At 39.2% G+C, this 12,244-nt stretch overlaps 1 protein-coding gene across 23 annotated transcripts in view; it reads left to right on the top strand.

Annotated features, from left to right (window-relative positions):
* ADGRL2 (adhesion G protein-coupled receptor L2) overlaps window positions 1-12,244 on the top strand; it is a 379,726-nt gene that overhangs the window by 359,993 nt on the left and 7,489 nt on the right. For 6 of the 23 annotated variants that reach the window (XM_032695910.1, XM_032695904.1, XM_032695907.1 and 3 more), the window contains 7 exons: window positions 2,754-2,845; window positions 3,702-3,746; window positions 4,034-4,060; window positions 4,727-4,895; window positions 8,535-8,663; window positions 9,079-9,175; window positions 11,832-11,960. In XM_032695910.1, coding sequence (XP_032551801.1) covers window positions 2,754-2,845; window positions 3,702-3,746; window positions 4,034-4,060; window positions 4,727-4,895; window positions 8,535-8,663; window positions 9,079-9,175; window positions 11,832-11,960 — 688 coding nt within the window. The remainder of the gene's footprint in view (window positions 1-2,753; window positions 2,846-3,701; window positions 3,747-4,033; window positions 4,061-4,726; window positions 4,896-8,534; window positions 8,664-9,078; window positions 9,176-11,831; window positions 11,961-12,244) is intronic. The other 17 variants (XM_032695914.1, XM_032695915.1, XM_032695913.1 and 14 more) reach the window with 7 other exon arrangements.

Genomic DNA, 12,244 nt, shown 5'->3' with positions numbered 1-12,244 from the left:
AAAGGTTTTGTCACGGTATCTGTAAGCAGGCAAAATAGGGGTTTTATAATGACATAATGTGTACCAGAGATGCCAGCATGTTTGAACAAGTGGCAGACCATGGTCTTTTGGCTGCTGAAACTGAAAACTATGCAACATTTCCCAGTGATGGAGAAACAAGTATCATATGCTCTGTTGTCATAGTTACTTTGTGTTTAAAGTACAGGATTTTTCCTTTTTACTTGGAAGGACTTTTTCAGCTACTGTGATACAGCATTATTATTTCTGTGGGCTGCTTTTGTGGGTCTGTACCTAAAATAGAATTAAAGTGTCTCTTAAGAAGCTGCTGTGTACACTTATTCCCTGGTGCAGCGAGGACACACAGACAGAGCTGACAGACCTGTTCAGTGCACTGGAGCTGGGCTCAGGCTCTGGGGTGAGGCCGTGTCTGCACTGAAGGAACCTCAGGATGTGAACACAAGCTTTTGTTTTTCATATGTCAAACCAGCACTTCAGTTGTACAGAGAATCAGAGGATCAAACCCTCTCGTTTCATAAGGCAGTCATTTATGGGCTAAGCCATATCTATGAGTTTTTGATCCAAGAATGATGTTGCTAGTGCAATACAGGATACTCCAGGGGAGCTCCTTAGGCAAGGATTAGCTTCCAGCTATGCTGTAAATACTGTTCTGAACTGGATTGTGCACTCAGGGATGCACAGGTCACAGCCAGAGTTGATTTACATGTTAGGATTGGGATGGGACATGTGTCTTAGCTCTTAATCTGTTTGTTTTCACAAAAAGCAAATTGAAGTTGCATTCTTTTAAGTAGACTGGAGAAGTTCATGTTATGTCAGCTACCAGATGTACGAGAAACTTTTTCAGATCCAGGAGAATAAAGTCTGCCTGCAAAGGGTCAGGCACAGAGCCCCTGTCCTGTGCAAAGGCCAGGGAGAGAAGCAACTTATTTGCTCACCCAAGGAACTTACACCACACAGTGGAAACCTAGATAAGAGGAAGAGATCACAAGGATATAATGAAGTGGTGTTTCTCATCTGGGTAGACATTACCTATAAGAATCATAAAGGGAGATCAAGATCATGAATTATTGACACTTCTATTAGATTTTGCAGCAATGGAAATATGCTCAACCTACACCATGTACATACATCTGCTTAAAGGTCAAGCATTTTCAGTCTATTCTTGGAACACAAACTGAAATCAATCATCAAAGCTTATTTTTGTTATTTGTATCACATACATTTTTTCTATTAATCTCAAGACACAATTGTAAAAATATTTTACTTTCAATGAGGACTGATAAGGTCAAAAGCTGCCAGACTCTGTTCTGGTGTTGAGAACTGCCTAATAGTTCATGCTGTCCATCCTGATTTTGAGACAGCAGCAGGAGTGATAACTTGATTGCCCTTAACAGTAGGAATTGTTTCTGTAATACATGTTCCTATTAACAGACTGATCAGAGCCTGCAAAATACTCCTCTTTTCAAGATTGTCCAGAGCAGCTCTTTATTGGGTGACATTTCTGACCACTGAGGCCCAACCATAGGAACATGTTGCAAAAATTGTGAGGATTTTGAAGCTGTCTCAAACCAGAGATCAAACCAGACTTGGTCTGATCATTCTCCATCAGTAACCAGCTGCAGATACATATGGAAGATTATAAAAATAGGGTTATAATCTGTCTGATACGTGTGTTGTAAGGATGTCCAAGCATATTCTCCCATCTTGTCTTAGCTTTTGGTTCAGCCATTACTTACTGTACTTACTGTACTACATTGTACTAGTGCAGAAGGATGTGTGTCTTTTTCCTGAGAGGACACAGCTCTTACTGATTTCAAAGATACAATTTTGTTTGAATGGTCTGCATGAACAAGCTAATTACTCACATTAACTGGGTGCCACTTTCCAGCCCATATTCTGCAGGCATCCTTGTATTTGGCTTGCTGTGCTCTTCACAGGCTCTGAAATCTATAGGAGAAAGGCACCTACTAACTTTGATATCTGGGATTCTGTTTCAAAATAGGAAAACTATAAAAAATTTCCTTCGGCATCTTCCGTGGTGTTATCTGTATGGACACAACAAGAATAAGACACCACAGTCCTTCAAGTGGCACTCAGTCACTTTGACAGAACCCAGACTACAAAGGGAAAGAGGGCAGTAGGAGGTTGCAGCACCAGCACATGTCTGTGGCACTGTTAAGATTGATGCATTCGCTACCACTTTGTTTTTCTTCTTCTCTTTCTTTTTCCTCAGTTACATTTAAGCTCTCTTCTGGAATTCGTGAGAACAAAAGGGAATAAAAAAAACAAAGGGGGGGTAGAAACCAGCAAAGGTGAAAGACATTTCAAAAGCAGGATGGGGTGCCAAAAAGACAAGTAGTATAGCACAGGAAAGGGGTAAGCACAGTCCTCAGGAAATCAGCGAGATGGGGAAAGGGCCAGAGGTGACAGGCAAAGGTGGGCAGGGGCTGAGCACAACATGCTGCAAGAGGGAGCTGGACTGGGGATGGCAAGTGTTGGGCAGGAGCTCAGGATGATATTTGGAATGTGGAAACTTTAATGAAACAAGGACTTGTAACACTTCTTTCTCCCCTCGTATGTATTTGCAGTCACCTTTTACAGATTATCTGATGTAGTTACCAACTTTCAGTTCTTATTTGAAAATAAACTACAGGGTTTTTGTTTAGCCTGTAACATCATCATTATTCAACCTATTACTTGAAGTAGTTTAATTTCACTCTTATCTGTTTTGACAGCTGAATCTTATCTTCCTGGTGATCACATTGTGCAAAATGGTGAAGCACTCAAACACTTTGAAACCAGACTCTAGCAGGTTGGAAAACATTAAGTAAGTGCTTTGTGTTCAAGTATGAGAACTATGATTATTTTCTGATTGCTGAACTGATTGAAAGCTACTCTCCATTAGGAGCACATGCCATTGTCTCCCAGCAACTGCAGATGTCAATTAGAAGCAAACAGAGCCAATCCTGCTTTCGTCACTTTGTTGCTGTAATGTCACAAACGCCGGTCAAAATTAGATAATTTCAGCCTGGAACTAGTGCCAAGAAACTGTTTCACGGAAATGCCACAGCACTGTAGTAATTTCATTTGCATTTAAAATGCAGTTCAAAACTGATGTTCCTGTTTGCATGGCTGATATGATTATATTAAGTTTGTTTTGTTAAATGACTTTTTGATTTAGGGATTCTGAGCAGTTTCTACTCGTAATCCTGTGCTCCCAAGAGAATTGACTCTATTATTATTGTTAACTTGAAGATTATCTGCTGTTTTCATGCTAATTTAACAAATGTTTACTTTATCATGGTGCTGTACTGTAGTATCCCCTTTGCAGAGTAATACAAGTTTTATATAACTAACAAGGCTTTGGCAGCTCTCCCTTTTTTAGATAGCTTTTTACTGTATTCTCTGTAGCTTTACATTGTACTGAAGGTTTTTGTTACCAACACTGAAGGGATGGTGCAGCTTTCTAACGCTGAGGGTTGGATGTGAAAGGGCCTTACAGATTGGCTTTGAGTGTTGCAAATGGCCAAGGGAGGTTTGCAGTGAGGGACCCTTGGGAACTAGGATGTTCTAGATAGGTCAGTACCAGCTTCATTGCATGTTGCATGAGGAGAGAGAGAGCTAATCTTTAGCATCTCTCTCTTTTCTTCCTTTTCCTCTTTCTGTCTTCTCATCCACACCAGTAATTACCGTGTTTGTGATGGCTACTATAATACGGACTTACCTGGGTAAGATAGAACCCTACATTAACAAATTTCTGGCATGACTTTTAACTTTACAAACTCGGTCATATTGTGGATTTCCCTTAATTTTAATTAACTATTTTTGAGATATCTGATTTGCTAAAGACTTTTTAACTATTATATGCCTTTATAATTTTAAATTGCTTGCCTCTGCGTTTTGAATTTCCTAATTTTGACTAATTTTTATAGACAATTAAAAATGCTCTTATTAATTTCTGTTTCAATTCTGTCTAATAATTTTGTTTCTCTTTTCTGCTTATAATGCTTTCTAGCTATGAAGATAATAAGCCATTTATCAAGTAAGATCATTAGTTAGATGTGGAATTCACTGACTAAATTCCCTTTCCCTTCCATTCTGTGCCGTTCGCTACAATTCCTTTTCCTTAACCTGTTCATGATGGAATCTTTTTTAGATTATTCTGTAAAGCAATATCCATGTTTTTGTCACATTTCAGCAGGGTTTCTCCATGTGGAAGTTAGACCATCTAGCTTCGGTTTAGCTGAGTTTATCGCAGCATTAAAGATTTGGGCTCTAGGCTTTTAATCTGCTGTTTACCTTTGTGCATTTGTGTGACATTATTTGGTGTCATATGGCAGCACCACTGTTTAAAATCTATGCTGTGATTAGTGGCTAAGCCAGATTTATCAATCTCTTTTCTAAAAGCAGATAAGGCAATGGAGTAGCTGGGGTTTGTGCTATACTTCTGCATTTCAAAATAGTTTTGACATCCTATGCCGTTCTTGAGAAAGAAAAAGGTTATATCTACTCTTGCTGTTTTCACTGGAGACTAAGAATACTAAATGGAATTGTTCTTTCTTTGATAGATAAAAGGTTAAACCCAAGGAATTTTTACATTTGAATGTGAAACTAGTAAAAGTCAACTGCAGGAACTGAAATGTTAATATTGGATTTGGCCATGTGCATTCTCCGAAGTAATGTTACTAAAATTAATTTTCTTTTGCAGATCCTGGGTCCTGGGTGCATTTGCTCTCCTGTGTCTCCTTGGCCTAACATGGTCATTTGGCCTGCTGTTCATAAACGAGGGGACTGTTGTGATGACCTATCTCTTCACAGTATTTAATGCTTTCCAAGGAATGTTTATATTCATCTTTCATTGTGCCCTCCAAAAGAAAGTAAGTTACCAGAACCACAGATGTGTGTTCCCTAATTCCTTAGAAAGGCCACATATAATTCTTAAAAAAATAGAGAAAAAAATAGCAAAGTCAAGAACTGTAGCATTTTGAAGTAATTTGGGGAGGGGACGAGGATTGCAGAGCAGTTCTTGCTGTGTGTGCTTGTGGGAGTCGTGTAGCTGCTCTGTGCCCCAGGCAGGTTTAACAGGGGTGCACCATTTCCAACCTGGGCTTGAAATGTTTTGAGGCTTTGTGAAGAAAATTGCTATAGAAAATGTCCTGTTTAACGCTGGTGATGTGGTACCTATTAGTCTGCACTTAGAGCCAAAAGTCTTTTATGCCCACGTGAAACAATTCCTGCCTTTGCTGCAGGGCTGCAGCCAAAGGACCAGTTCCAGTATGAGCCTGGAAACCTCTCCTTTCCTCAGATCAAGGCAGAGGACCTCTCCTGAGATCCCACTAAGCTGCCACACAAAGCTACAGGTGATAGGCAGGGTCTGTACTTGGTGTGCTCATTCATTACAAAATTAGGTGAGATGTAAAAATTAATTTTACTACGAACTTCAGCACACCTTAGAAAAAGGTGGTCATTAATGCTTAACAGCTACTAACAGGAATACTTTTCTAAAGATGGAAAAGATGCCAGCATGACTACTTTTTTTCCAAGAGTTTGCCTCCCCCAGAAATCCCAATAGCTTTGTTCTCTTAACTGGAAAAACTGGAATCCCCTGGCAAGAGGGATGAGCTGAACTAGTTCTGCTCCCCTTCAGCTGGTGGGAGCAGAAGGGTCCAGACTGAGCAGATCTGCTGGAGAGGGAAAGCTTGCAGGGGAGAGAGGAACAAGCAAGAGAGAAGGCAGGTGAAGAGTGCAGCTCTGTGGGATTCTTTTGGGGTTTCCTGCACCCCTTCTGTTCCCCAGGGGATGGAAACTGCTTCCAAGGGTGCCTCAGAGAGGCTTTAAGGAAGAGTGAATGAGAAAAGCTGACAGCCTGGGTTAGAAGGCAGGACAAGTGAAAGTAATGAGAGTTGAGAGGAAGGGTAAATGTTAAAAATCCCACCCCAAAAAAAGTAACATGTAATGCAATGCATCCTACATTTGGAAATACCTTATTTGCAATATTTAGATTCTAAATATTTTTACCAATTTTAGGCTGGAGACCTAGCAATTGTTAACTCACCAGAGACATAATTAACAGATGTTTATAAGACGGTGTGAGACCACTGGATAAATACAAAAACTATATTCTTGCATGTTCTCAACTGTACCAGCTCTAAGAGTATCAGCATCTCTAAAGCTGGTGTGGACAATGGCATTCAGACATGTTTTAGCAAAGATCTGGTAGACAGAAAGCATTTTATCCAGATAAACATGGCACTCCTCTCATTTTGAGAGAACAAAAGCACACTTAGAGAGGAGATGGAGCCTAAGAAAAGAAGATAGGGAAGAAAATGCAAACATTCTCAAAATGCAAATAATTTCTAGATTAGGGTTTCGTATAATGTTTCCCTTTTTGTATTTGTGTTGGACTCAAAAATCAAAACCAGATTCCTTTTTTATTTCTTTTTACAGCTGTGCATTGTTTTTATATAAAGTGGAGTCAGCAGAAGGGAATATTAAAATACCAGTCAAGTGTGAAAAAGCATAACCTAGAGCAATGAGATTTATACCTGAAAGAATGTTAAAGCTGCCATTTAAGATTTTCAAGTGTCGCTGCCTTTTGACTGGATGTTGTCCTACCCTCTGTCTGCATAGCTAATGTAGTCTTTTTATTCTGTTATTACTAGTTGGTCACTAAATTGAACAGAGAAATAGAATTGTGGAAGTGAAAACTATTATGTTTCCAGTTCTGACGAGATGATGGTGCTGTTGCTTCCATCAGTTTCCAACAAGCTATAATTTAGAAATAATGACAGTGGAATGCACACTCCTGACAGATAATGTACATTCACTGCAATAGAGGCATTAGGCAAAACCAGCCCTGGAGGGTGGTATTTCGGAAAAAACACAGTTTTGACTGCTATTGTCTCTACTGTGTAGTGGTTTGGAGCATTTAGTATCCATTAGTGTTCAGGAATGTATTTTTTTAGGTGTTATACCATCTAGTGATGATAAATATAGACCTATGTTTTTTACACTACGGGGTTGAAAATTATAATTCTAAGTTGTTTCATTTCTGCTTTCGTTTTTTATGTGCCTTTTGTGCTGATATAGATGGGGTTGACTTAAAATATGTACCATATATTTTTATAAAAAGGTGAGTTATTGTGCCTAGCTTGAAGTTAAGGCACAAATTATTCAAATTTTCTTCAACCTTGTGCTTTATAGCAACATCACAGTATGTATTCCATGAGTCAAACTCCTGTAATGTTGAAAACAGCACATTACATATGTAAATCCACACAATTAACTTTTTTCATTTTCCCCTTTCCCCTTTTTGCATACACATAACTTTCTGTGTTATATATTCATAGGTCAGGCAGAATTTTCAGATTAGCTGAAATCCCACTTTTCACAGGAACTCATGAGTCTCATTGATGTAGAAGAGACACTTAAATTCCCACCTCTCTGATGGAAGATTTATGAATTTAGACTTCCACATCTATACAAATTTTATGTCCTTCCCCTGATGCTGACACGCTGCCAAGATGTGCATGTGCTCTCCTGTTACCTGAAAACAGTAGTCAGTGTAGCAGTCACCGAATATGAGAGAATTAACTGCTCTGTAAATTAATCCTGATTGCTTTTATGGCAATCATTAACACACATAGCAAAACTAAAGTTTCCAGTAGGTCACTGGAAACAGAAGGTGAATGAATGCAGGCCAAATATTGGAATCATTAATTAGTTTTGTTGCTCTCTCAGGAAAAAAAAAAAATCATCTACGTAGGTATATTCAAATTTCCAGGCTCAACAAAATGAGCGATGGCAGTTGTATGTTCTGGTCCTGAAGTGGCAGCTGCTTCACTCCCATCCTTTATGGCTCAGACTGTGACTCTGGGACACTGGAAGGTGCCTCCCCAGCAGAGCTGCTGCTCTGCCCCGAGTGGGGCACTGGGGAGCTCTGCTGGGTGCCAGAGCAGGGGTGGGCACCTGGAGTGAGCTGAGGGAGTTACCCAGAGTGGGAAAATGCCTTCACAGCCATGGCAGGCTTGGCACTCTCGAGCACAAGGCAAAACATAAAGGGCAGTGCTGAGCAGTGCAAAGGCTGGTTACCTCAGCCCTTCTTGCCTGCTGGGATGGGAATACAGGCTGGAATCCTGTGCCTTCTGCACCAAAAGCTCATATAAAAAGGACTATTTTCAGCCAGCATTCAGTTCAGGTAAATTTAACTGTATTGCTCTACAGTACGAAGATAAAATAAAAATAAATCTATAACTAGCTCAGTAATGTTTATTCAGGGACATCTAAATGAAGTGTGTCTGTACCTTGGAAATAATTGGTTCAGAAGTCCTGGGTAGCTGATAATACTGCCACTGAGTAGGGGGAGAGATGTGGGTTTGCCAACAGGCAACAATTTGACAGACGAGAATTATCTATTTGCTTGAAAGGCAGTTTCAGTGCCAGGGTCCTGTGTTTTTGCCAGCAGAGATGTTTAACAGTGATCCTTGTGCTGAGCAGTTTGGTTTTTCCCCCCAAAGGTCCGTAAGGAGTATGGGAAGTGCTTCCGACACTCCTACTGCTGTGGGGGGCTGCCCACGGAGAGCCCCCACAGCTCAGTGAAGGCATCAACCACCAGAACCAGCGCCCGCTACTCCTCTGGCACTCAGGTGACAAACACTTTGACAGCACCTTTTAATTACATTTATTTATTAAAAGCCCACTGCGATGTGTTCCAGTCAGAAGGACTAATTGTCTTCTCATCATTATCATTTAGATGGCAAATACTGCATAGCAGAATTATTTCTTTTTAAAGATTTCCTTTTACTTTGGTCTAATACAAGCACCTTTTTTTTTTTTTTGTAATTAGGGTTTATAGGAAGGTTTATACCACCATGCTTCATCTAAATGAAGTTTAATAAATTAGAGTTTTAATAAAAAAAAGAAGGCATTTTCACTATGTGCTAGAAGAATGTGTTACTTTAGGCCAAAATAAACACAAATATTCTACGTAATAGCACATGAGTAGGAAAAAATCCTTTTATAACTTACTGTGCTTTTCTCTCAACTGCTTTATGTTAACAGAGTCGTATAAGGAGGATGTGGAATGACACTGTGAGAAAACAATCTGAATCGTCTTTTATCTCAGGTGACATCAACAGCACTTCAACACTTAATCAAGGTCAGTCACTGGGAACATTTCGGTTTTAGAATCCTTAAATTTTATACAGATTTTATATCACCTAGCACAGAAGAATTGAAAAGAATGTTTTCAAAAAAACCCCCAAAAAATCTGGAACAAATGTTCTCTAAAAGCAGAGTTTTAAAGTCACCCACCAGCACTTTTTAAAACAGTGTTCCCTCAACTGGCCCTGCTATAGAAGCTGAATTCCTCCATTCATGGGAATGTATTTAAATAAGTTTCATCAATAATTTAGCTTAAAAGCAAGATCATAATTTTAAATCTTTCCTAACCTTTATAGGTTAAATCTGAAACAGAAATATGAGTGCAGTAACATTTTAATGCGTATTTGACTGATTTTTAGGTGCAGAAATTTTCCCAGTGAAATCTAATGATATCATTTCTATGCAAAAGATGTCTGTGAAGCATTTATCTTTTCTGTTTCAAAGAGCATCATATCTGTAACATGGGATAGAATCCAGATTTTCAGGCGAAGAGAAGTCACACCCTCAAAACTTCTCAACTCAAATTGACTTTGAAATCTGTAACGTCGTTCTCGTGTCCAGGTAGAACACAGGGGTGTTAACCCAGACAGATTGTCCCTTCCTCTCTGCCCTCCCTGCTGGGTTTCCTTGGGGCAGTTTGAGCAGCAGAGGAGAGCAGACTGCTCTGGGCCAGGCAGGTTCAAAGCCTGTCCTCCACCCACTGCCCCAGGTGAAGAGCCCTGGTCTCACTGCAACCCTCACAAAGTTTCAGACAGAAAATTCAAGTTCAGGATTTAATGGCAGGGGCATGTGCTTGACTCACGTTGGTTTTGAAAGTAAGAACTGTGGTATTTGCAGAGGCACAGGTGGCAGGGAGCACAGTTCTAGTTCTGCTCTTGGGCGTGTCCAGAAGAGCTGTGTCTCACTGCTCCCCTTCCCCATAGGGGTCTTGCATGTTCCTCTGGCAAAAATTAAGTAGAAAATGTGTATTTTTCATGTCCAAGAAAGAAGTTAGTTCCCCTCCAGTGTCCTATTAAAATCCCATAAATACACACTATGTAAGAGTTTGGGTTTTCACCCTGATTTGATGTCTCTGGCTCCTGAGGTCTGCTCTAACCATGCTACACCCTGAGGTGATGCAGAGTTGAGCTGAGCTCCTGAAAGCTTTTCCCTGTTCTGAGTTCCAGTCTCAAGTCACTGGAGATGTTCTGCCATGATTAGAAAAATTGCTATCAACTCTTTTCAGTTATGAGATTGTCACTATCTCACTGGTACATACTTATAAGAGTAGCCTAATAATTAATGGGAAGTGTAATTTTTCCTGTAAAATAAAAATCAAGCTTTTAAAGGTGGTAAAACAATTTGGATTGAAAAAAATTCTTAACTCTAAATTACAAGTAATGATTTTAACCAAGATGAAAAAAAACCGCAAACAAAATGTTAGTAATTTTAGTAAGAAGTACATTACAACTGAAAAAAGCTGTGATAAAAGCTTTTTAGTTGATCACTGATACAAACTTTCAAATAAGATTAGCATAGTCAGACAGTAATTCTTGGAATCTCGGAAATTTCTGCTCATTTCTGCTACTAAGTATCTATTCTGCTAGTAAGTAGTACAAAAGCAGTAATATTTGGAATATATACTATCATTCCTTGCCCAAAAAAAAATCCATACTATAAAGATACAGCTGTCTCCTTAGTCGTCCTTGGGTCTATAATACTCTGACCCTGTGCAATGCTATAGAAAGTGAAATTTTGCCTTATTGAAAAGTTTAAATTAATTTTTTTTAACACAGCTTTTTCTGTGTGGCTTTTTTTGGTCATTATTCCAATCCAATTCTCTTGCAGTAGCTAGAAATTAATTGACTTTTTAATAATGTCTCAAAATATGCTGGTTTTTTCCTAATTATTCTGAGGGTTGTTTAAATGGTGTTGTATTCACATGTAAAATGGGTTTAAAAAAAATCTGTTCATGTGGTATTTTGCTTTGTCTTGCATTGTTTGTAAACTGGTTGTTTAAAGAAATTTGTCATTCGAGGAAATCTATTTTTTTTAAACCTGGCAGATAAATTTGCAGCATGAATGTCCCGGGAGAAAATGTGAATGCTCTGATTTCTTAGAGCAAATATTTTGCTTTCCCCTCAGCATGCATACTTTTGCATATACTAAGATGTGCTTCTTGCAGTTTATCATCCACTGTCCGTTTGAAAGCAGCAACTCCCTTCCACTCTCTGTATGTTTTTAATAAAGTGAATAACAGCTCTCATCCTGTCATAGGAGGGTTTTCAGTTTGAGAAATTCAGTTCTCTCCATTCTGGACAGAAGTGCTCCATATGCTCAGTGTTAAAGTTCTAATAGCTTTATGTAGTACCTGGATCTCTCCCCATTTAATTGCTATTCTGGTGTAGCTGATTTGTATACATCAGTAAATATCACTTTCACGAGATGTTTACTTTGGGGATTTGGGCAGCACCTGTGAATTACTGGAATCTAACTGTGTTTTCCTGCTCCCATTTCAAATACATAGCTAAAACACATCCAGAAATTTTCAGCTGAATTACATTTGACAAGTCCTACATGATTCATGAGCAATAAAAAATATTCTTTATTGAAACTGTCAGACTAAAATTAAAGAACTGACTTTTTTTTTTTTTCTGTTTCTTTTGCTTTAGGAATGACTGGCAATTACCTACTAACAAACCCTCTTCTTCGACCACACGGCACTAACAACCCCTATAACACATTGCTCGCTGAAACAGTTGTATGTAATGCCCCTTCAGCTCCTGTGTTTAACTCACCAGGTGTGCTTATACTTCCTGAATAAACCGCTTTTCTTGGCTCGCTCCACATTCCCTCTTTTCCCCAGACAGAAACTCGAGTTGCAACACCCCAGCCCTAGTGTCTGAATTTCTGTCACTTGGAGAAATACAGTATTGCCAATGTCAGCTTGTAAAACTGCACTATATTATAGTAATGCCTTTGCCCTAACAGTATTTACCAATAATTATCCATGTCTTTAACACAGGTGGCATAAATCTTAATATACTATTACAGGACTGACACCACATGGTCCGAGAGCCCATCT

The sequence above is a fragment of the Chiroxiphia lanceolata genome, chromosome 9 (genome assembly GCF_009829145.1).
Source record: "Chiroxiphia lanceolata isolate bChiLan1 chromosome 9, bChiLan1.pri, whole genome shotgun sequence".
Taxonomy (NCBI): domain Eukaryota; kingdom Metazoa; phylum Chordata; class Aves; order Passeriformes; family Pipridae; genus Chiroxiphia; species Chiroxiphia lanceolata.
This window is presented reverse-complemented; position numbering and strand designations above follow the sequence as displayed.